Source organism: Mytilus trossulus, chromosome 4, assembly GCF_036588685.1.
Source record: "Mytilus trossulus isolate FHL-02 chromosome 4, PNRI_Mtr1.1.1.hap1, whole genome shotgun sequence".
Taxonomy (NCBI): domain Eukaryota; kingdom Metazoa; phylum Mollusca; class Bivalvia; order Mytilida; family Mytilidae; genus Mytilus; species Mytilus trossulus.
The window spans coordinates 31,232,432-31,255,105 of NC_086376.1; the positions used below are offsets into that span (position 1 = coordinate 31,232,432).

At 32.5% G+C, this 22,674-nt stretch overlaps 1 protein-coding gene across 1 annotated transcript; it reads left to right on the forward strand.

The window, feature by feature from the left end:
* The first annotated feature begins 880 nt into the window (after positions 1-880).
* On the forward strand, positions 881-21,366 carry LOC134715109 (cytochrome P450 4A4-like). Its single transcript, XM_063577027.1, has 11 exons — positions 881-1,158; positions 5,700-5,847; positions 6,777-6,958; positions 7,545-7,669; positions 10,680-10,742; positions 12,868-12,991; positions 13,551-13,680; positions 16,236-16,362; positions 17,241-17,519; positions 19,214-19,279; positions 21,024-21,366. Exons 1-11 carry the CDS (start codon positions 976-978, stop codon positions 21,124-21,126), a joined length of 1,530 nt encoding a protein of 509 aa, XP_063433097.1. The 5' UTR covers positions 881-975; the 3' UTR covers positions 21,127-21,366.
* The last annotated feature ends 1,308 nt before the right edge of the window (positions 21,367-22,674 follow it).

Below are 22,674 nucleotides of genomic sequence, written 5' to 3' on the forward strand. Positions count from 1 at the left end.
ACAACAATCCCCTTCCCTTTCATGAATTTGACCTACCGAATTAGACTATTTACCGGATTTGTAATCACATAAGCAACACGACGGGTGCCGCATGTGGAGCAGGATCTGCTTACCCTTCCGGAGCACCTGAGATCACCCCTAGTTTTTGGTGGGGTTCGTGTTGTTTATTCTTTAGTTTTCTATGTTGTGTCATGTGTACTATTGTTTTTCTGTTTTTCTGTTTGTCTTTTTCATTTTTAGCCATGGCGTTGTCAGTTTGTTTTAGATTTACGAGTTTGACTGTCCCTTTGATGTCTTTCGTCCCTCTTTTAAAACAAGAGAAGTACACTATTATACATGTAAGATTAAATCTACGTTCTGGAGAGGATATCCACATGGATTGAATTCGACATTTGACATTTTAGACATGGTAATTGGAAAGGAATATGCATTTTATAAATAACCCCCTCCCCAATTATTATGATAATGGGCTTGATGCAGTCATCTTCTGTTTGAAAATCTTGTATTTCAATAAGTATAAGACCAGCATTTGATAATATGGAAACTATTTTATTTTAGAGAGAGTTTCTGGCCCCAATGACAATGCATTCCTATAAAGGTTAAAATATATAGGACAAAATATAAGGTTAAAATATAGGACAATTCAATACAACATGTTTTATTTGAAATCACTTAAAGTCTTTGTCACATTCACATGTGAAGCAAGAGGTTAAATACACAATACAATTACAATCTGTGGCCCTTGGAAGAAGGAGGAAGTCTATACTAACGTATGCACCAAGTACATGTGCCTGTGCAATCAGAGACTTCATCTACACATGCATTACCTATATACACTTATTCTAAGCCTTTCCATTCTACCTTTTTCATTCTACCTGTAAATATCAGTTGTCCTATATTTAAGATAAATAATCTATTTTTACCACAACCGCGTCGATTAAAGGTGATGGCCTGTGTAACCTAAACTGATTTGAAATGGCGTATTTCAACTTACTATCAGGATCTGTGGCATCTACTTTTGTAATTGGAATATTGGTGTATCTTCTTGTTATATGCATTCGCTTCTATGTTAATTTCGAGCGGAAGAAGAAGTTTTTTGATAATCTTCCCGGTTATAGTGTGGCAGAAAAACACTGGCTTACTGGGCATATATCACTGGTAAGTAAAGCTATAATAAACAATGATATTTCTTGTACCTTTTACTTTAAAACATAATATTCAATGTCTGATTCGGATCTACCTCTTTTTTGCGGGAAAATACGAATGTCTACTCAAATCCATTCTATTAGAAAAATCGAATTATTACAGAAGAATGACGAGTCCACCATGCACTTGCACTGAATTATTTAAAATAATATAGAAGAATATAATTTGTATCACTACAATGCACTAATAGCCACTACGGTGAGACTGAATTCTCTGTCATTAATGTATCATCAAAGCACGAACTTGTCACAGACAAAAATATATCTTAACATTAACCTCACTTTCAAGAAAAGAGATGTGTTTTTTTGTGAGACAAGTGCTTGTCGGACCATCCACTCTTGACGAATTTGCGGTCATCCGATGTTCGGTACTTCAGTACTTTGATTCATTCGGCGTTATAAGCCTTTAATGGCAGTTATATCAACTCCAAGGTTGGCAAATTTGATCTGATCCTGAACATGCATGATATATTTGCCACTGGACGTTAATATACAACCAGTTATTCATATGACACGGGTGGCGAAGAATTAATAATCGGCATTGCTTAGGAGAGCCGTGGTGTAGTGGTAAAGGCATCGGACTACTAGCACAAAGGTTCCTGGTTCGATTCCCGTTTGGAATGAAAATTTCAGGAACTCAATTTTCGGCTCTCCCTTGACACCATTTGCGAGTATGGTCTTGAGGAAACGATGATAGTCCGTCGGAAGGGGACGATAAATGGCTGACCCGTGTTAAGAGAGAGCCATATCACTTGCACGTTAAAGACATCCTTGTAGATTTCGAAAAAGAGTAGGCTAATGCCGCTACAAGGCAGCACTCGCACCCGCAAAGTGGAAATGGATTATTATAAGTTGCGAAACTTGTTTCCCAATCCACTATAGATAAATATGTTTAAACTATTGCTTAGGAATAAACAAATATTTGTATGAGATAGGCTTGAAATATGGCAGGATTAACAGGGCCGTAACTAGCCTCTTGTAATTGTTAGGCAAAATATATTCGCCGAGCGAAGCGAGGCGAAAAATTTTGGGCGAGGGGTCTGGGGGCCGCTTAAGGCCCCAGAAGCTCTGAGCGAATTAACGCAAAATCGTGCATTCTGAGCGTTTCTCGGACTCTTTCTTACATTGAAACATAATGAATTTTTAGCTATTTTTTCCGACAATATTCTGGTCTCAAAACAAAAACAAAGATTCATTGTAATTTAAGACTTCAAGTCTTTTAGGTTTTAGGGACACCATTAAAAGGCAGATATTAGGATGAAGCAAATATCGTAATTCTCATAATCATCAATACCAGATCTGTCTGTCTGTTCTGGTCTTGTATTGTGCTTAGACTTTGGGGATTTTAAATGACTAGATTAAAAATATAGTGACAGTGCAGTATTATACTTTAATATAAAAAGAAGATGTGGTATGATTGCCAATAAGACAACTACCCACAAAAGACCAAAATGACACAGACATTAACAACTATAGTTCACCGTACGGCCTTCAACAATGAACAAAGCCGATACCGCATAGTCAGCTTTAAAAGGCCCCGATAAGACAATGTAAAACAATTGAAACGAGAAAACTAACGGCCTTATTTATGTAAAAAAATGAAAGAAAAAAACAAATATGTAACACATAAACAAACGACAACCACTGAATTACAGGCTCCTGACTTGGGACAGGCACATACATAAATAATGTGGCGGGGTTAAACATATTAGCGGGATCCCAACCCTCCCCTAACCTGGGACAGTGGTATAACAGTACAATAAATAACGAACTATAAAATCAGTTGAAAAAGGCTCAAACTCATCAGATGGACAAACATACAAGTAGACGTGGCCGGGTACTTATACATCCCGACACAAAAAGACACAATGAACAGATCTGAGAGTACTCGCAGTTATCTGACAGCTAGTCCAAAGCCACTAATAACTAATAAAAATCATGCATTTAAGTACTAAATACTTTTTTAAAATATACTGCTTAAATCGACACTAGGGACCATCTTGACCGTGTTTTACGGTATTAATGATTCTTATTGCTGAAGACCCTCAAGCAACTTTCAAGATAAAGAACAGGAATACAAAGTTTGAATATTGAGCATTTGTATTTTTTCTATGCATTGATAATCTGTGGGATAAGGCCCGTGCACGTTTACTCCATATTTCTTTATTTTCTGTTTAAGGGTCTGAACACGACTTAATGCAAGTTTAACAGGGCTTCAATGTAAAAGGTCATATAGCAATACATTGTTGGTTTTTTTTCAAATTATTTGATACCAGGAATTGGGTGGCCTTACTTTAATTTAAACCATGTCAGCTATCTAGTCTTTATCTGCAAAAAAAACCAGTTTTGTATTCTTTGAAATCAAATTCAATTCCCCTTGAAGGAACGACCATTTTTATTATGTGTCCAGTCAGCAGTAGCATCGTATAGTCTTAAAATATTTTCTCGCATAATATCTGGACATCAATGGACATGCAACATCGCAAAATCTGACGTTTACAAATGAAAGTTAACACCCAGACTATAGTAATACAGTATTGGACAATAAATGAACAAATTTTTTTTTTTACTTTTTTTTACTTTTTTTTGAAATTTCAAACATGAGGCATTTGCCTCATTTGCCACAATGTAGTTACGGCCCTGATTAATCTGGATTTATAGGTTCTTACCCCATTCCAGTTTTTAATTAAAATCAACGGAAAACCGAAACGTACTTTTACCATATACATTTTGTACTATAGCATTGGTAAAAAAGACAACAAAAACCACTTGTATTTTTGTCCATCTAATGAGTTAAGCCTTTTTCAATTGCTTTTTATAGTTCGTTCTTACGTTGTACTGTTATACCAATTTCCCAGGTTAGGGGAGGGTATTCATCCCGCTAACATGTTTAACCCAGCCACATTATGTATGTATGTGCCTGTCCCAAGTCAGGAGCCTGTAATTTAGTGGTTGTCGGTAAACTTTGTTTATGTGTTACATATTTGTTTTTTTTCTTTATATTTGTTTTTATAGAAATAAGACCGTTAGTTTTCTCGTTTGAATTGTTTTGTGTTGTCATTTCTGGGCCTTTTATAGCTGACTATGCGGTATGGGGTTTGCTCATTGTCGAAGAACGTACGGTGACCTATAGTTGTTTTAAAATTTCTGTGTCATGTTGGTCTCTTGTGGAGAGTTGTCTCATTGTTTATCATAACACACATTTTTTTTTTTATAAGAACTGAAAATAGTTAATAACAAATCAATCCCCGTTTGTTATGTTCCGGACCATATGAGTATTTGGACCATACGCGTATGGTCATGAGTATACTACATATGGTCCGACCGTAAGCGTATGGTCGGACCATATGAGTATAATACTCGTTTGGTTATTAACGGGCCGGACCATAGGAGTATTTGGACCATATAGGTATATTTTTTTGTAAAGAACATTATAAAAGTTTCAATAATACAAAAACTTATCTAAAAAAAATGATGGTAACATGACAATGTATTATTTTTATAATACAAATACTACGTAAAAAATAGATATTGATTCCAAAGTTAGTTTTCATCGTGAATTACATTCTTACTTGTAGGCTTGGGTGACATTTACTTCCATACGTTAATTACATTCTTACATGTAATTATATAGTCTTGGTTGTGCACGATCCTTTTCATTTACACCTTTTGTTTTTTGAGTGAAAAGCTAGCCTTTTTGTAGCTCTGCGTACATCTTGGGCCATTCCGATATTTCTACGGTGTTTTTTTTAAAAAAAGAAGCTCTAGATCTCAAATATCGTAACATGACTGCAATACATCATATTCACAAACCAATTAAAAAACTATGTTACTCCTTAATTGTGTAATGTTGTTCAGTTCATTAACAATTTTTGGAAGTTATTTTTTTAAGTCGAAATATTGCCTTTCACTCGTTTTTAACAAATCGTTATTGACCTTCGGTAATGACCATAAGTATAAATTGTGTTTATTATAGTTTTGACAAGCAAGTAAAATTAAGTAGGTGAAACTTCAAATTTTTATTTAGCTCATCTTTTTATGATAATATAATAATAAAATTACCTATATGATAGCGTCCTTTTGATTAACGGTCATATACCATATGAAGAATTTAGAAGTATTAAAATTAAACTAACAGAGGTTTAATTACCCCGACCATACGCGTACGGTCGGACCATACGCGTATGGTCGGACCATATGAGTATATACCCATATGGTCATGACCATACGCGTATGGTCCAAATACTCATATGGTCCGGAACATATATAATCCCCTTGCACTCTTTTGTATCACGAACTATTGAGAAGTGTTTCTTATACATGTTAGCCTAGAAAAGAGCCATGCAGATATGTATCATGTTGGTTCCCTATTAATGGATCGAAGCGAAGTACTCTCGTTTGTAGTATCACCTTCTTGTTTGACTGCCTGTGTGTCTGTCTATTAATTAGTTTGATGTGAAAAAATCCTTGTTTATTATTATTATTCTATTTCAGTATGTTAAGAATAACAGTATTGACTTAGATGAACTTCAATCGCTCGTCAAAAGGTTTCCAAAACTTTTTCGTATATGGTTTGGATTTTCCAGACCGAGTATTCAACTTGTTCACCCAGATACCATTAAAATCATGTTAAAAACTTCAGGTATGATATCAAAAATTTAATTTCAATAATCACAGGATGAAAAATTATACAAGCTTATAAAACTTTTGATTCTTCTTTGATTTTCAAAATTTTAATGAAAATGAAAAATGATTCGAATGGAATTAAAAGAGATTATCCTTCAATACATGTAATATTATACTCATACTGTTTAAAATCGTGACGACATCGTGCTTAAAGAAAAAAATTATGGACATTTCAGGAGTTTGAGTTATAAAAACAGATGGAAAATATTCTGGGTCATCTGTGAAATAGTTATTCAATAATAGTCTATCGAAATTAACGGCAATTGATTAAAACAATCGGCCTGTTCAAATTAAGGAAGAATCATAGGTTTACTTCATTTAAATCCTCAATGGGAATATGTAAGTGAGATTTAGTGGTTCCAATCTTTTATTTGTATTGAGTATTATTGTGTGTTTTCACCAAAGTAAGATGCAAACTCAGTCGTGTTTGTGAAGTCTCGTGTTGTTCCGCTTTAGATCAATTGCAGAGATAATAAATATAAGAAGATTTGGTATGATTGCCAATGAGAAAACTTAATATATATATAAAGAAATCGTAATAGGTCAAAGTACGGTCGTCTACACGGAGTTCATTTTCAACTAGACACGTTTTCAGTCTGACAAATAGGATAATGCGGGAAAAGAAAGAGAAACTGAGCCAGCAGGACAACACGAGACAAAAAAAAACACGACTGAGCTTGCAACTTACTTTGGTGAAAACACATAATAATACGCAATAAAAATGTATTTCTTTAAAAATACTTTCAACTCTATTTCTTACAGTTGTCAGTCTTTACAATCAATTTATTTTTATAAACAGAAAAAAGTTGTCTTTCTTTGCATTATGTTAACCTACTAACTCGACATAAGTTATTCATAACTTTAAATACGAATTTATTTTTTAAGAGCCCAAACCTCTTGGAATTGGTGGTAATTATAGACCTGCTTTACCATGGTTGGGAGAAGGACTGCTACTAGCCGGAGGAGCCAAGTGGGCACGTTCCCGTAGGTTATTAACCCCGGCTTTTCACTTCGAGATACTGAAACCATATCAGACAATCTATAACAGCTGCACAGATAAGTTATTGGTATGTATGTACTGTTTATGTCACGATATCATTTTTTTTCTTTCTACAAGTATACACAAGGTTATAGGAGTCTGGTCAAGAACTAAAACGGGTGAGATATGCACACGTCATCATATTATCAAACTCTACTAACTATACCGATACGAATGAGACTTACATGTATCACTGAATGTATTAATGATGACGACGGGTGACAGAACACATGAGGTCATTCCAAATTTTATCTGGGATTCGGGATGTTAAGTTTTTTTTTTTATTTTGTGTTTTGAATACTGTCTTATCGTGATTTTTTGTTATGCCTGTCTTTTTACCCCTGCTCTTTATTATAACTGTTTTATTGCATTTTGAAGCAGGCACTACAAAGAAATGATTTTTTTCCCGACGTTTCCGAGACATTGAAAACGGGACCTGCGTAGATCAGCTTAAGACATTTTCTGTTGAAATGAATGCATGTTTCAACATGTACTTTCTTGTGCAATCAATTTTTCATGATTTCAACATGTTGTTAAATGTGAAACTTGTATTCAATAGGAATCATAGACATATAATGAACGTTATGATACTAGCATTTTTTTTTTAATTTCAGGGGCTTATAGATACATACGCAGAGACTGGGGAAAGTTTTGAGTTATTCCAATTAATTAGTAACTGTACATTAGATATCATACTTCAGTGTGCCTTTTCGTACCAAACAGATTGCCAAAAAGACAGGTAGACTATATACTGTACATATGAATAAACGGAATTGTCGACCGAATGTCAATGAGACATACATTTTAAGTATGTAGAGATAGTCTCTGAAAGTTGAATTATATTTAAAAATATACTAAAAAGATAAGCGCATGCATCGCCAAAAACTTTAGAGGAAAAAAAAACGTTATAGAAATTGACCGAAGTTATATCAATGAATAATTATATTGATTGAAATCAATGCATTGTTTCCCACTGAAAGTAACTAACAACTTTGCGTAGATAAATTATATCATGTTTAAACTTTTCTTAGTTTGATTAAACAGGTCGGGACCACTACCTTATATGGAAATGCATAAATTAGCATACTTATGTTCTCGCACATGTAATTGTTTATTTACATGTGACGCAATTTATTTTACCTAGGTTTTTGACCAATCCACTAAATGAGTCACAATGCATGATGGGCTACTACGTGTTTACAATCAACCAAGAACACGTTTTGTTTACTGAATTACAACACATTTTTTCGTGCAATGCGGGATTCACAATTTCGCTTAGTTTTTTCATTTTGTGTATCCTCATTTATAGTTCGTGATGTAAAGTATTACTTCCATGCTCAGATTAACGAAGAGTTGTTTCTATGCGAAGAAAAAAGGGTTTGAATTACCCGATATGTAGCCATTAACATGTTTGATGATGTCACAGAAATTTCATGTATTTGTCCACCAGACAGCAACGAAACAACAGCGAAAAAAAACCAAATACCCAACAGACAAACTTACTAGTGTAAAGTTAGCCGTCGATAACAGCCGTTGCTGTAGACTTGCGACAATTCCCTTTCTATTATTTTTCTCTTACTAATTTATACGTCAACTATTGATTGCCCTTGGAGAAACTTTACAAGTCCCTTCCTCCTGCAGATGTCATTATAATTGTAATTTCCTAGTTATAGCAGTAAAACTATTAAAGGGGCAAAATTGAAAAAAAAGAAGAAAAAAAACATGATTAGGAAGGGACATGTAGCAAGTCTATCGGTGCTGCTATTCACGAGTACAGCAATGTTCGTATAGATAATTAAAGGCAAATGTAAGATCCTTGAATTTTGTGTTCGTAAAAAAGCGAAGAAATATTTACATACATGGCAGTGTAAACAAAATCTATAAGTATTTTTTTTGTAACATTTCAGTATATGGGACTTTAAAACTGTTCCCTTTGTTTTGAAGGTAGTGAAGTCAGCAACTGTAGTTTCAGTTTGCTCGTTTTTTAACGGGCTCGGACATTTGCCAAACTGAATAAAATCATAACAGCTGATTTCTTATACCTGCAAAGTAAAACTTTGGTTGGCTTGCTTGCTTTGTTTGTATGGTTGTTTATAGAAGCTTTAAAAATAAGATTAACATCTTTAAACAATATATAGGCATAGTTTAACTTGTATATTTTATATTTTGTACAATATACAAACAAAGCAAGCAAGCTAACACAATTTTTTCTCTACATGCGTTCGGAAATAAGCTGTAATGATTTTATCCATATGTGTGTGCGACAAGGTGGAAAATTTGATGTGTTTTTTTGAAAATTGCAGCGTTGGATCTATGATAAAAAAAAAAAAAAGATGTGGTATGATTGCCTATGAGACAGCTGTCCACAACAGACCAAAATGACATAGAAATTAACATTTATAGACCACCGTACGGCCTTCAACAATGAGCAGAGCCCATACCGGCTAGTCAGCTATAAAGACCCCGATATGACAATGTAAAATAATTCAAACGACAACCACTGAAATACAGGCTCCTATACAATATAATTTGTTTTGATAGGATAAATTTCTTGTCCTTTTATATATTTAATTGGGCCGTTTTTTTTTTTTTTTTATTGTTTTACACAAGTAATTTTTTGGGTCATTAATTATATAGCTTACATTACTGAATTATGTCTTTGTTGGAAAGATGTCTCATTTGGCACGCATACCTCATCTTCTTATTTCTATATACAAAGCACGTTTTAAAAAGAAAACAAAAAGGTAATATGGCACCCACTATGATCGAGAGACTTTTAACATTGGAAATATTTTACATATGTCAACAGGACAGCAGCCGAACGATAAAAAACTTCTGAGGTATATTTTGTGATAAAATTAGCAACAAACGGATATTATCGATGAATGAAACTATAAAAATGTATTGAGCTATATACCGTACCCGCTCAGTGGCGGATCCAAGGGCGGGGGTTCCGGTGAATCGACCCTTTTTTTGTGACGATCAGTGCATTTGGATGGGGACATGTAGTTGGGACCCCCTTTCCCGTTTGTCTAGGATTAGGACCCCCTTTTTAAATGGCTGGATCCGCCCCTGTCGCATTCATAACACTTTTTTTTAGCTAACTGAATATTATGATGTCCTTCTATTAGTTCAGGTCCTGATAAAAAAAATTACACATTTTGTACAGAAAGAAGTGTTTCAATGAAAGTTTCACGCCGTGTTTTTCTAGACAGAAATTATTTTTGAATGACATTATACAGGTTTAAAAGAGCTCAAATGATGTTCTTACTGGACAGTAGTCACTTAATTGGATATTTCACTGTGTCATGTCGTGAAATTAATGCAGGTTCAGTTCATAACAATGCACAAAACCGGGTCAACTACTTTTGCAAGGCGAAAAAGAAAGTCGAATCGTGAAGCCAATAAACAATATTTTTTAATCTGAGCATGCAAATTGAAGATTACGTTATATATTTTACATTAAATATATTTGCAGAATAAAAACTTTGGTAATGAGAGTCCCAGACAATATATTAGTTGACTGTTTTCCCACTAATTCCACGTGTTTTAAGTAGCAGTTTACTCGTAGTAGCCCACAATGCATTGTAGTTCATAGAATCGATTGGTCAGTTTTTCACGGCCATATGGGCCTTGTGTTTTGGAAATTACTATGCAAATATATTCTGACGTCAGAAAATCTAGAGTTCTCGACCTGTTAAACACCTACTTTACTGCATGTTAATTTGTATTACTTTTTTGTATTTTAGAGATCAACACCCGTACTGCAGAGCAATATCTAATGTAGCAAATCTGGTAGCGACAAGAAACAGGCAAGTGTGGGGGAAACTAAAAGAAAAAAAATAAACAATTTAAAAAAAAAAAAAAAAAACCCATTCAGTTAGGAAATGAACATTACGTTCTATTTGCCAAAACCAATTCGTAAACATTTTCATATGGCATTAATAATTATATATTAACAATTTGGAGTCATGAACCTTTCAGGATATTTATTAATAAACCTGACCTTTGTGTAAGATTTTGTTAATTGTTATCTGGTATTGGCTGCCATATTGTTTGTAATTATCAATTAAGGATTGTGATTTCCTCTTTATATCTTATATAAACATATTTCTACCTGAATATGAACAGTAATTTTTGCTTGACGTTCTTTACCATACGACATAACTGTGAATGTTTGACGAAAGCTTGCGTGCAAGCTATTTTCACCTAGTCAATTAAAATATGTAGCAAAAAATATACCTTCATAAGCTACTTTACGAAATAAATGATGGATATTTACTGAGAATTTCGGTTTTTGACATTTCTATCCTTTGGAAAGACAACCTTTACTTTTTGTATCAAAAGATAAGGCTGTAAATTCATCTGGACTATGTTCTCTACATAAGTATTATATACGCTTTGCAAATCATTTTTAAATTTTTATTATATTTTCATTGTTTGATCTGAAGAACCACATTTGTTTAGCATCTTACAAAGAAATAAAAACATCGGTGACTTGTTCATAAAAATTACACAAATAATCTCCAGGCATAATCAACAAACGTTGTGTGTATATTTAAATATATATACCTATGTTGAAAGACGTGCATACTATCGGATCATAAAATTACAACGTGTGTAGTCTTTTGGAAATCTTATAAGATTTCCACTGCTATATTTCGTAAATAGGTGCAATTTGGGTATCATTACGTTATATACTGAGTGCCAATGAAAACGCAACACTTGGTTTTTCAAAAATAAAATTTATATTAGAAATGATAATCTTTCAAAATAAATTGTTCTTGAAAATTAACAATCCTAACAATAGATCGATATCAAACAAACATGTCTCATTGTCATCTTTCAGACGCTATAGGTAAACGAAACATCCAATGTCGAATCATCAACTTACAGTCCTAACAAAACATGTTACAATCCCGCTGTGCAGCGCAATCTCGATAGCGCCGTAGAACTAATCATTCCGGACGCTTAATGTGATCTAGAGGAATGTTGTTCCACTTGTTCCGCATATCAAACTCAAGCTGACTTTAGGATATTGGTGGTGGTTTTCATCGTCTAAACCATGTCCAATCTGATGCAAAATTTGGTCTATCGGACCAAAATCGGGCGAAACACGTGACTTTTGGCCAAGATGGGTGCCACATGTCTATGAAACCACCACTGACGGTTTTTGGTACACAATGAATGATTTTTGGTATACAGAATTCGATATTTACGCCTTACGGCCGTTTAGATGTCACTAAAAAAGACAATGGTGCTTTACTGAAATTGCTCCAAAGGATCTACTGTGACCACCATTGAACTCTCGTGATATTTGTACACCAATCAGAGTCAATATCGAATATGTTTAAGACCAAATGTATCGGTCTGGCTGAGCGTTTCTTGCTTTTTGTACCCCGGGATGTCGCTTATCATTAAATGATCATTTTGGTTGAATTTGTTGATGATTTGGGTTATTGTAGAGGCAACAACTTCAGTCTTCTCGTAATTGTATGCAGTGATAGGCTTCATTGGATCATGCCCAAAACTGCATGTTGCTGGTTGTCAGAAAGTCCTGGCATTTACTCAAATGTTTATTGCAGTTTCCTTACAATAAGGGCGGGAAAATTCATGACATAAGCCAAACTTTAAATGACAAAATCGTGAAAATGGTGCTTATGTTGAAAAGCGGTGAACTCGGTTTATGTCCGTTCAAAATAGTCCTTACTTCGCATTTGTTCCAAAAATCACTCAACCGTAAAGTTGTCGTCAATTGTCTCAAAAGTCATTTTAAACCAACTATACAAAGTTCTAATATAAATAAAATAAAAATTGTAAGATTTTTTTGAAAAACAAAAGTGTTACGTTTTCATTGGCACTCAGTATATATATTGAATTTCAAGCTGTATTCCTAAATTATCTTTTTAAAAAAAATCATTTTCATTTATTTTACAGAAATGTATTGTATTTTATTGACTTCATATGGAATATGAGTAAACCAGGGAGATCCTTCAATAAGGACTGTGATTATATACATAGTGTTGCTGATAAAGTGATTGAAAGTAGGAAACAAGTTTTGGTAATTGTGAAATATTTAGAAAAGGGATTTTTATGTTTTCACATATTGAATTTTCATTTTTTTTAAATGCATTTTAGAGTTCTTTTGTAATTGGGTATAGACGTTCAAAAATGGTCCAGCGCCCGAAACATATAAAAATGTCTTTTAAAATAGTTATCAAAGATACCAGGATTATAATTTATTACGCCAGACGCGCGTTTCGTCTATATATATATTTTTATATGATCTTCATTTTGAAATGACTGCTTTAATTATTGTGATTTAACTAAAACATAAGAGTTGGAGGCTAATTTTGGAGGTTGGATTCAACCAATAAAACGTTACGGTAAAAACGAAAATCAAAACTTGATTTAATAATTATAGTATAACAAAATATAGTGATCATTTTAAATTTTACGAAACAACGTATAGCCACTATCCGTATGAACCGAAAATATAAACAAAAATTTGATGTGGAATAAATTTTGAAATCACATTTACCAAGGACTTGTATAGTAGCAAAATCTTACTATACAAATCTTTGCATTTACTAATATCAATTTTGCTATGGGTTTTTAAGGCAGCAGGAAAACAAGAAAAGAAGAAATATTTGGATTTTTTAGATATACTGTTATCTGCAAAAGATGAAACAGGAATTGGACTTTCCCCAGCGGATATCAGAGCTGAAGTGGATACTTTCATGTTCGAAGGTTCGTATTGTATACTCGTAAGACATTTTCTCGATAGCGATGACTTTTTAGAATTGGCCATACAAAATTCAATTTCAGTGAGATATACCTGGACTTCTATACAAAGAATAACATGCAATCAACAGGAACGGGAAATGGAAAGTAATGAAATTGATGTTTACTTGTATGATTTAATTCTTCAATAATTGTAATTCATGTCCAGCTGTACCGTTTTGAATAATAAAATTGGAATACATTTACATGTACTTTTGGCAAATTGCAATAATCAATATGATCTACCTCTACATGTAGTGTTTTGAATAAATAAAGGCAACAGTAGTATACCGCTGTTCAAAACTCATAAATCCATGGACAAGAAACAAAATTGGAACAACAAACCATTCATTAAAATATGTATAATGAGTACATTTCATTTATATTTCCATTGTTGTATCATTTATCTGTATCGTTTAAAAAAATACCAATAATTCAATACAAAAAGTAACATAAGTATTTAAGTACATAAATCCCACAAGTACATTCAGTTTCTGATTCCCCTCATCTTAACTCTTTATTTATCAATCATGTATTGTGTCATAGATCATTTATTCGTTAAGTGTATGTTAACTTGTTTTGTTAATATTTTTTAAATTAATTTAAAAATAGGCAACAGTAGTATACCGCTGTTCTAAATTCATAAATCGATAGAAAAAAAAAACAAATCCGGGTTACAAACTGAAACTGAGGGAAAGACATATCAATTGATATTTTATAGTTTAGTTTCTATCTTATGATGTTTCACTATTATTTCAGTAAGCGTGAAGGTTGTCGCCTGTTAAAACGTTTAAACCCGATACATTTGTCCTAAGTCTGGAATATGTTTTTCGTTTATGTGTGTTCGTACGTGTTTTTCTTTTTTCGTTTACCAGTTTGAATGGTTTTACACCAGTCATTTTTGGGCCCTTCATAGCTTGATATTCGATTTGAACCAAGGCTCTGTGTTGAAGATCGTACTTTGACCTATAATGGTTTACTTTTACAAATAGTGACATGGATAGAGAGTTGTCTCATTGGCACTCATTCCACATTTTCATATATCTGTAAATTGAAGAGAGAAACTCCATATATCCCAGAATAGTATCAAACCATTGTTTTTCTTGTTGAAAAAAATCTTTATTAGCGAGAAAAGAAACTCTTTCATTTTCAGTCATAAAAATCACAAACTGTTTATATATAAACACATCTTTTTTCCAGAAGTTTTTCAGATTTCCAACCTCCAATCTAATTAAAGCACCATCTGTGATTTCGTCTTTCTTAGATCTCATTAAAAGCAAAGATCAAATTGATTTGTTTTATCAATTTATCAAAATTCTTGAAACAAGAAATGCAAATTATGCAAGAGAAGCGGAATAAACTGAAAGGATATTCAAATTCATAAGTTTAAGACAAACTGACATCGCCATTAAAAACTAAAACAAAACATGACGAAAAGACGATCATCTCTCTACAAAACACAACATATGAAACTTAAGTCTGAGCAACACCAACCACATACTCATAAAACAACGAAGATGATCTCGGCTTCTGTGGAAGAGTTAACAAATCCTGTTCCACATGTGGAGTCAGTGCTGTTACTATACCTTACATATATTTTAAACCATTTTATTGGGTAAAACGTTATCATGTGACATGGAATAATTCATTTGTTTTTCATTCAATTACAAGAAAGGATGAATAACCCTAAACATTTCCACCAGCGGTGAATAACCCTATTATTCACCGGCGAATAACCTTTTGAGTTTGTTGATTTGTACTTGAGTTATAATCCTCATAAATGACGTCAGAGACGTAATAAAAAAAAATGGTAGCGTTTACGCTACACTGGAAGCCCACCGAGAGACGAGGAAATAAGACATTAGACATGAATAGAGTGCCTGCAGCTGATGATATATCTTATACAGTAACGGTCCTTTTCAGGGCCATCAATATTTTACAAAAAGATACTACCTTTGTTGTACATTCTAGAAATTCTAGAACACAAATGTATGTTCAAACATCAGCATGTCTTTATAATTGTTATGTAAGGAATATAGAAAGTGTCCGAAAGGCCTTTCCGCTGTTAGTTCGGTATAAGAAAACAATTGTGGCCCCGTAGAATCGATTAATGTCAGAAATTGTCAACCCTTAAACGTTATTTCAATTCGGGTTGCGCCCACATTGAAATAACCTTCTCGTGTTGACAATTTTGGATATTCCTTTTTCAACGGTTCATAATTGTATATTGTTCATGTTACCACAAATGTTCATGTTAACACAAATTTTCTGATTGCTTGAATTTAAGATGGGACCATTCCTCATAGTGACATACCGCGTGGTATAAGTCAAATGCTGTTTGTAGTATTGTGGTGGTCACATGTAAATATACAGTTGTCTTCTGATATGAAAATAAGGATATGTAATTTGATTGCTTATGTGACAACTACCCACTAGAGATCAAATGGAGGGGATGTAAGCAAATATAGGCTACCTTCAAAAGACACTATTTTATTAACATTTTTCTTATTTAAATCCACTAGGACATGATACAACGACAAGTGGAATATCATGGATTTTATATGAATTGGCCAAAAATCAGTCATATCAAAAGTTATGTCAACAAGAGGTAGATAAAGTGCTGAGGGATAATACTGACTTTGTTACTTGGTTAGTATTTATGAACTAGTAACTCACTTTACAGTAATTTAAAATTTAATAGACATTTTTATACATTTTATTTATTTTAATAAACTGAAACAACCATGACAGGCGTTAACAAAAGAAAATGTTGATCTCTTCCTTGAAATAATATTATCAGAAGACAAAAAGGCTCGTCTCCAGAGTCTATTTCGGTGATGTGCCTTTATAACATTCCTTATATGATTCTTATGCAATCAGAAAGCGGAAAAAAGAACCCCAAGTCATGAACCATTCTGCTTTTGTATCACAAAAGCACATAATTTGGAATATGCAAAAAAGATACCTAGTTCAATTTGATGTACCGAATAGGACTGGTATTTAAAAGAATCAACGTTGAAAAAATTTCAAAAAGCAATAAATGTAAAAAATGCCGAACAAGGTGTCTTATATAACTAAAGTCGAACATATTTTGTGTCAACTGAAATATCTTAACTATTTGTAATAAAGTTTGATCCATTCCTCTTAAATACAACACGGTGGTAATTGATGCATGAAAGCACATTTTGAACATGTATTTCTCGTCAGTGGTGTAAACCGAAGTACACGCATGTGAAATTGTTAAAGCCATATGTAAATATTTGCAGATCTAAATGAGCAGATTTAATTGCAAATGAAGCTTAAAAGTTAACAAGAAAAAGGAATATTTTATTTGTTTAGGGAAAACCTGCACCAGTTTGATATTTTAATGCAGGTAATAATTTTGAATGAAGCTTAACCAATAAATAGAATATTTCATTTGTTTTTAATTTCGGGAAAAACGTACACCAATTTGATAATTTAAACGGGGAATAATTTTAGGTGACGCTTAAGTAATAAAAGGAATATTTCATCTGTGTTTTATTTAGGGAAAACCTAAGCCAATTCGATATTTTAACACAGTGTATAAAGGAAGGAATGAGAATACACCCACCAGTACCTATAGTATCACGACAATCAACAAAGGAAGTGACAATAGAGGGCGTGACATTTCCTCCTGATACTACATTTTCTGTTAATATATACGGTTTACATCATAATCCAGCTGTATGGAAGGACCACATGACCTATGATCCAAGTCGTTTTTCAAAGGACAGAGACTCAGTGCTGGACTCGTATGCTTTTATACCATTTTCAGCTGGACCAAGGTAGTGACGTTTTCTTTCTTTCGCAACATTTGTAACATGATTCATTTTGTACATTGGGAGTTGATTTAAAGAGTAAAAAAAAAACCAAGAGTACCGAACTCGATGTACAATTTAAAACGAAAAATCTGTAATCAAAAGGCAAAATTAAAAAACTCAAACACATGAAACGAACGTATAACTAGTTATCAAAAGTACCAGGATTATAATTTTATACGCCAGACACGCGTTTCGTCTACATAAGACTCATCAGTGACGCTCAGATCAAAATAGTTAAAAAGCCAAACAAATACAAAGTTGTCATATTCCTCTCTTGATATAGTCATTTTTTTTGTGTAGAACATAATGTATAAAACCTTGTTTTATAGCTAGCTAAACCTTTCACTGTATAATAGTTGTTTAAAAGTCCATTACATTGACAACGATGTGTGAACAAAACAGACTTACTAGTTATAAATGCCAAAAATAAGGGTACAGCAGTCAACATTGGTTTATAACTAAATTTCCATTAAAACAAACAATGATGTAACAAAGAAACACGAAAAGGCATGTATACAAAGCATATTAGCAAACATGAAAGATAAGGATACAAAAATTTACCTTAACACAATAACACATTGACAGGATATTTAATACAGAGCCACGTCATATAAAACAAAGAAACAACAAGACATATAGACAAAGTACACTAGCAAACAATGAAAGACAAGAATTTTTTTTTGCCATATAATAGAACAATAACACAATTACGCGATGTATAAGTACAGAGTAACGTCAAATGGATATCAAAGTGATTGTATAGGTCTTCAACAACATAAAAGTATAATAAAAGACAGTCTGCTTTGCGGTTCGTGTTTATTTTGACACAATTTTAAGTTTTAGCGTACCAGCGGTATGGGTCCTTTGGAATACATGAAGTAAAAATAAATTATGTTTAGATCAATATAACCAAAGCAACTCGATCTTTATGATTATATTATAGTGTTTTGTTCATTAACTGCACCGTTTGAGATTTTGAGAGTTCCTTATAATACTTTAATGGCAAACAAGCTCTTTGTATCTATGTTGACTATTTTCAGATAAAGTTCGTTGATAAATGCATAGGTCTAAATTCATTCACCATTCAAAGAAATTCCAATAGAAACACTTTTCAACCAGGAACTTTAAAATAACTCCCTTTCAGTTGGTCAATATTTTTGTTTTTGAAATATTTTTGTATTTGTTGTAGAGATATGATACTTAAATAGGCTTAAAAGCGGTTAGGCGCAGCTGTTTGTAGTTTGTTTTAGTAATGTCCTGTCTTTAAAGCAAGATTTTTATTAGCATTTCAGTGACAACTTATTCAATACATTTTGTACTTGCCTAAACATTTTAATGTTGTTGTCGAGATAATTTTGTAGGAGTGTTTTTTTTTATTGAAATTGACCAAAATGTTCTTAAAGATCAACACAATTATAATTTTATTTTTTCACCGATAGAGAAAACTCATTCATAGAACTGCATCAACAATAAGGTTTGACAAATTGCCTGAAGATTTTTCAGAGGTCGTTACACTTAAAAAGATGTCAGTAATAACTGGTAAATTTATATTCATTATGTTTTAATTTACAATTATTTCAACAATTCTTCGGAAAAAAATCTATAGATTTTCGTTCTTCTTAATCATAGAATAAACGAGGTAAATGCTTGTATTTCAGAAACTGCATTGGACAAAATTTTGCCATGAATGAAGAAAAAACTGTGATCGCTAGAATTCTCGAAAGGTACGTATAGTATCTTTTTAAAAGACCAATGACCGTTTTTAGTATTGATGAAATATCTCTGGAGATGTGCAAATAAGACTTTTTTAAAACAGTAAACCAATCGATGTACCAGGACTAAGTCAAGTATTGTAACTATGTCTCTCCTCATGTCACAGTAGTAAATACTTATATATATGATTTTAGTGCTCACAATTCGTGTTTCTGTAATAAAGGTCAACAGTATACTCATGATCAAAAGTCTGAGCATTCAAACGTTTAAAATCTTCTGAGAGCATACACATTAAATGGGCCAAACCACGGAAAAAGTAAAATCTCAAAACAAATGAACTCCATGGAAAATTCAGAAAGGAAAATCACTTATCAAATGGCAAAATCAAAAGCTTAGCCACATTAGACGAATGGATAAAAACTGTATTATTCATGACTTGGTTCAGTCATTGCCTTTTGTAGAAAATAGTGGATTGAACTTGGTTTTATAGCTAGCTAAATCTCACACTCTTATAAGATTAGCATCAAATTCCATTGTTTTAACAACCATGCGTGAACAAGCAGAAGCAATCGATTCAATGTCAAAAATAGTAAAAAAAGCGTTTCAACCATAGTTTTTTAATGATAAAATACATACTTATACATGTCATATGTTCCATTAGTTATAATAAGAATCCTGTCTTATTTTCATACCAACTGAGATTTCATTGTATGTAACATCGAATTTACTAAAGTCATGAGCCACATTACGGTTGATTCTCAGTGAAATAGGATCTTCTTTCTCCTTGGATTTTATATTTAGTCTTCTGACTTGTGATTTTTAAAGTTGTAAAGTTAACAAAATCTTTGTAAAACTCTTTTAAAGGCTTTTGTCGTGTGCAATTATTTTGGACAAATAGATTTAATCCTTCATTATAGAAACATATTTTGGCACTGGGCTTGATGAATTTTTGAATTCGTTAACAAAATTTGCAGTTGAAAATATGTTAGAGTTAGTAAATTAAGAGTTTATGGCTATATTTTTGTAAAATTCATACAAGACCAGAAAATGTATTTAAAAATGTGCATATATCAGCTAGGCTGGATATGGGACGATATGGAACTGTTTTGTATGAAATAATATACATTTTCATACCAACTGAGATTTTCATTGTATGTAACATCTAATTTATTAAAGTCATGAGCCACATTACGGTTGATTCTCAGTGAAATAGGATCTTCTTTCTCCTTGGATTTTATATTTAGTCTTCTGACTTGTGATTTTTAAAGTTGTAAAGTTAACAAAATCTTTGTAAAACTCTTTTAAAGGCTTTTGTCGTGTGCAATTATTTTGGACAAATAGATTTAATCCTTCATTATAGAAACATATTTTGGCACTGGGCTTGATGAATTTTTGAATTCGTTAACGAAATTTGCAGTTGAAAATATGTTAGAGTTAGTAAATTAAGAGTTTATGGCATATATTTTTGTAAAATTCATACAAGACCAGAAAATGTATTTAAAAATGTGCATATATCAGCTAGGCTGGATATGGGACGATATGGAACTGTTTTGTATGAAATAATATACATTTTCATGATTAACCCGATTGTTTAGCCGAAAAAGGAAAATTGCTACTTTAAAAGTAATTTGTAGGTATCTTTAACTTGAAAAATATTAAAATGAGAAACGTATTTAATCCTATCCTATACAACACATTTATACTGCCATAGATCATATCATGATATTCCTTTGATATTCCTTTGATTTGTCTCAGGTATACCCTGGAGCTCGACCTAAACCACACTGCAGAGCAACAAACAGCACTTGTGATGAGAGCTCAAAATGGTATTCATTGCAAAGCTAGTAGGCGGAAATGACAGATATGTACGTCGTCTTTTTATAGCCAGTATACCAATTATGGTTGTTTGAAAGAACAAAAAAAAGTGAACTATATTTTGAAATATAAATAACAAAAAATGACCAAGATGTATAATGACTGAATATTGTTTATAAAAGTATTGTTAAATATTCCTTTGTGATATCACAGTTTTGTCGCGATATCAAGAAAATACTTATAATCACTATATCATGAATATATCGAATAAAATTTTCTTTGAGTTGGGTTCATTTTTATTTATCAGATTTTGATTTTAAGAGAAAAAAACAACAATCATACTATTTGCACAGATTCAACTATGATGCTGGTGAACATTCAGTTTTCAAAGGTGTTGTTAGCCCGGAAGTCAGTGTTTCTGTTCTTCAAAATCGAGCAGAAAAATTTCAAAGGGACATTTTAACTCATAATTCGAAAAAAGAGCTGAATGTTCCTTGGCAAAAAACAACAAATCATAGCACATACATCAAAAACGAAAGAATCATTTAAACCAAGCCTCGCACAAATCCTGGATGATACCATGCGGTCTAGAAGACTTAGAAAAAAATAACGCTCAATATCATTGGAAAGAATTATTTAACAGCAAATAATGTTTAAAGTCTATGAAACAAAGAATTTTTTTTCTGAATTCAGGAACCCACAATTTTAGTTTTTAACCCAGATTTATTTTTTCTCAATTGATTTATGACCTTTGAAAACTGGTAAACCATCGTTGCCTTTATTTGTCCGCGATTTTCAAACCTTAACCGTAAAATGTTTTACAAATGAATGCCTACATAAGAAAAATCCCCGGATAAAAAACACATTCAATGTGAAATCAAATTTTGGTCAAGATATATAATTTTTATGTGTTTGATTTTCAAATTCCGAGTTAGAGCTTTTCTGATAAAACTAAAGTAAAAAAAAATTGTCGGACGTTCCAAATTATTAGTGTGTTGTTTACATATTTTAACAAGTACACTTTACTTTGTAATTATGCCCTTTGTGTTTCTTTGTTACATATAACATTGCTCTACTCTTATATTTCTTGTCATTGTGATATTGTTAATTTTTGTATCATTGTCTTTCCTTTTTGCTAATGTGATTTGTCAATATGCTTTTTTATGTGTTTCTTTGTTACATACTTATTAATTGTTTTTATGTTACATAAGATTATAACGTAATGTTGACTGCTGTTCCACTACTTTTGACATTTTTATTTGTTTATGTCTGTATGTTTTGTTCACATATCGTCAGTATGATGGAATCTTATACGACTGCATGACTGTCCCTTTGGTATCTTTCGTCCCTCTTTTATGCAAGAGATTGGTTTAACTCGCTACAAAATCGAGTTAAATCAATGATTTTCTACCTAAGAAAATATCTGTACCAAGTCAGGATATGACAATTGTTTTTCAATTAATCAAAGTTTTATTGCACGTTTGCTGTTAACAATTTAGTCAATCTACAGCTTCAATTAAGTATCCTTTAAATTAGTCATTAAATAATTAGGGAAAAATAGTATATAATCTATAAAGTTAGTTGTATTTAT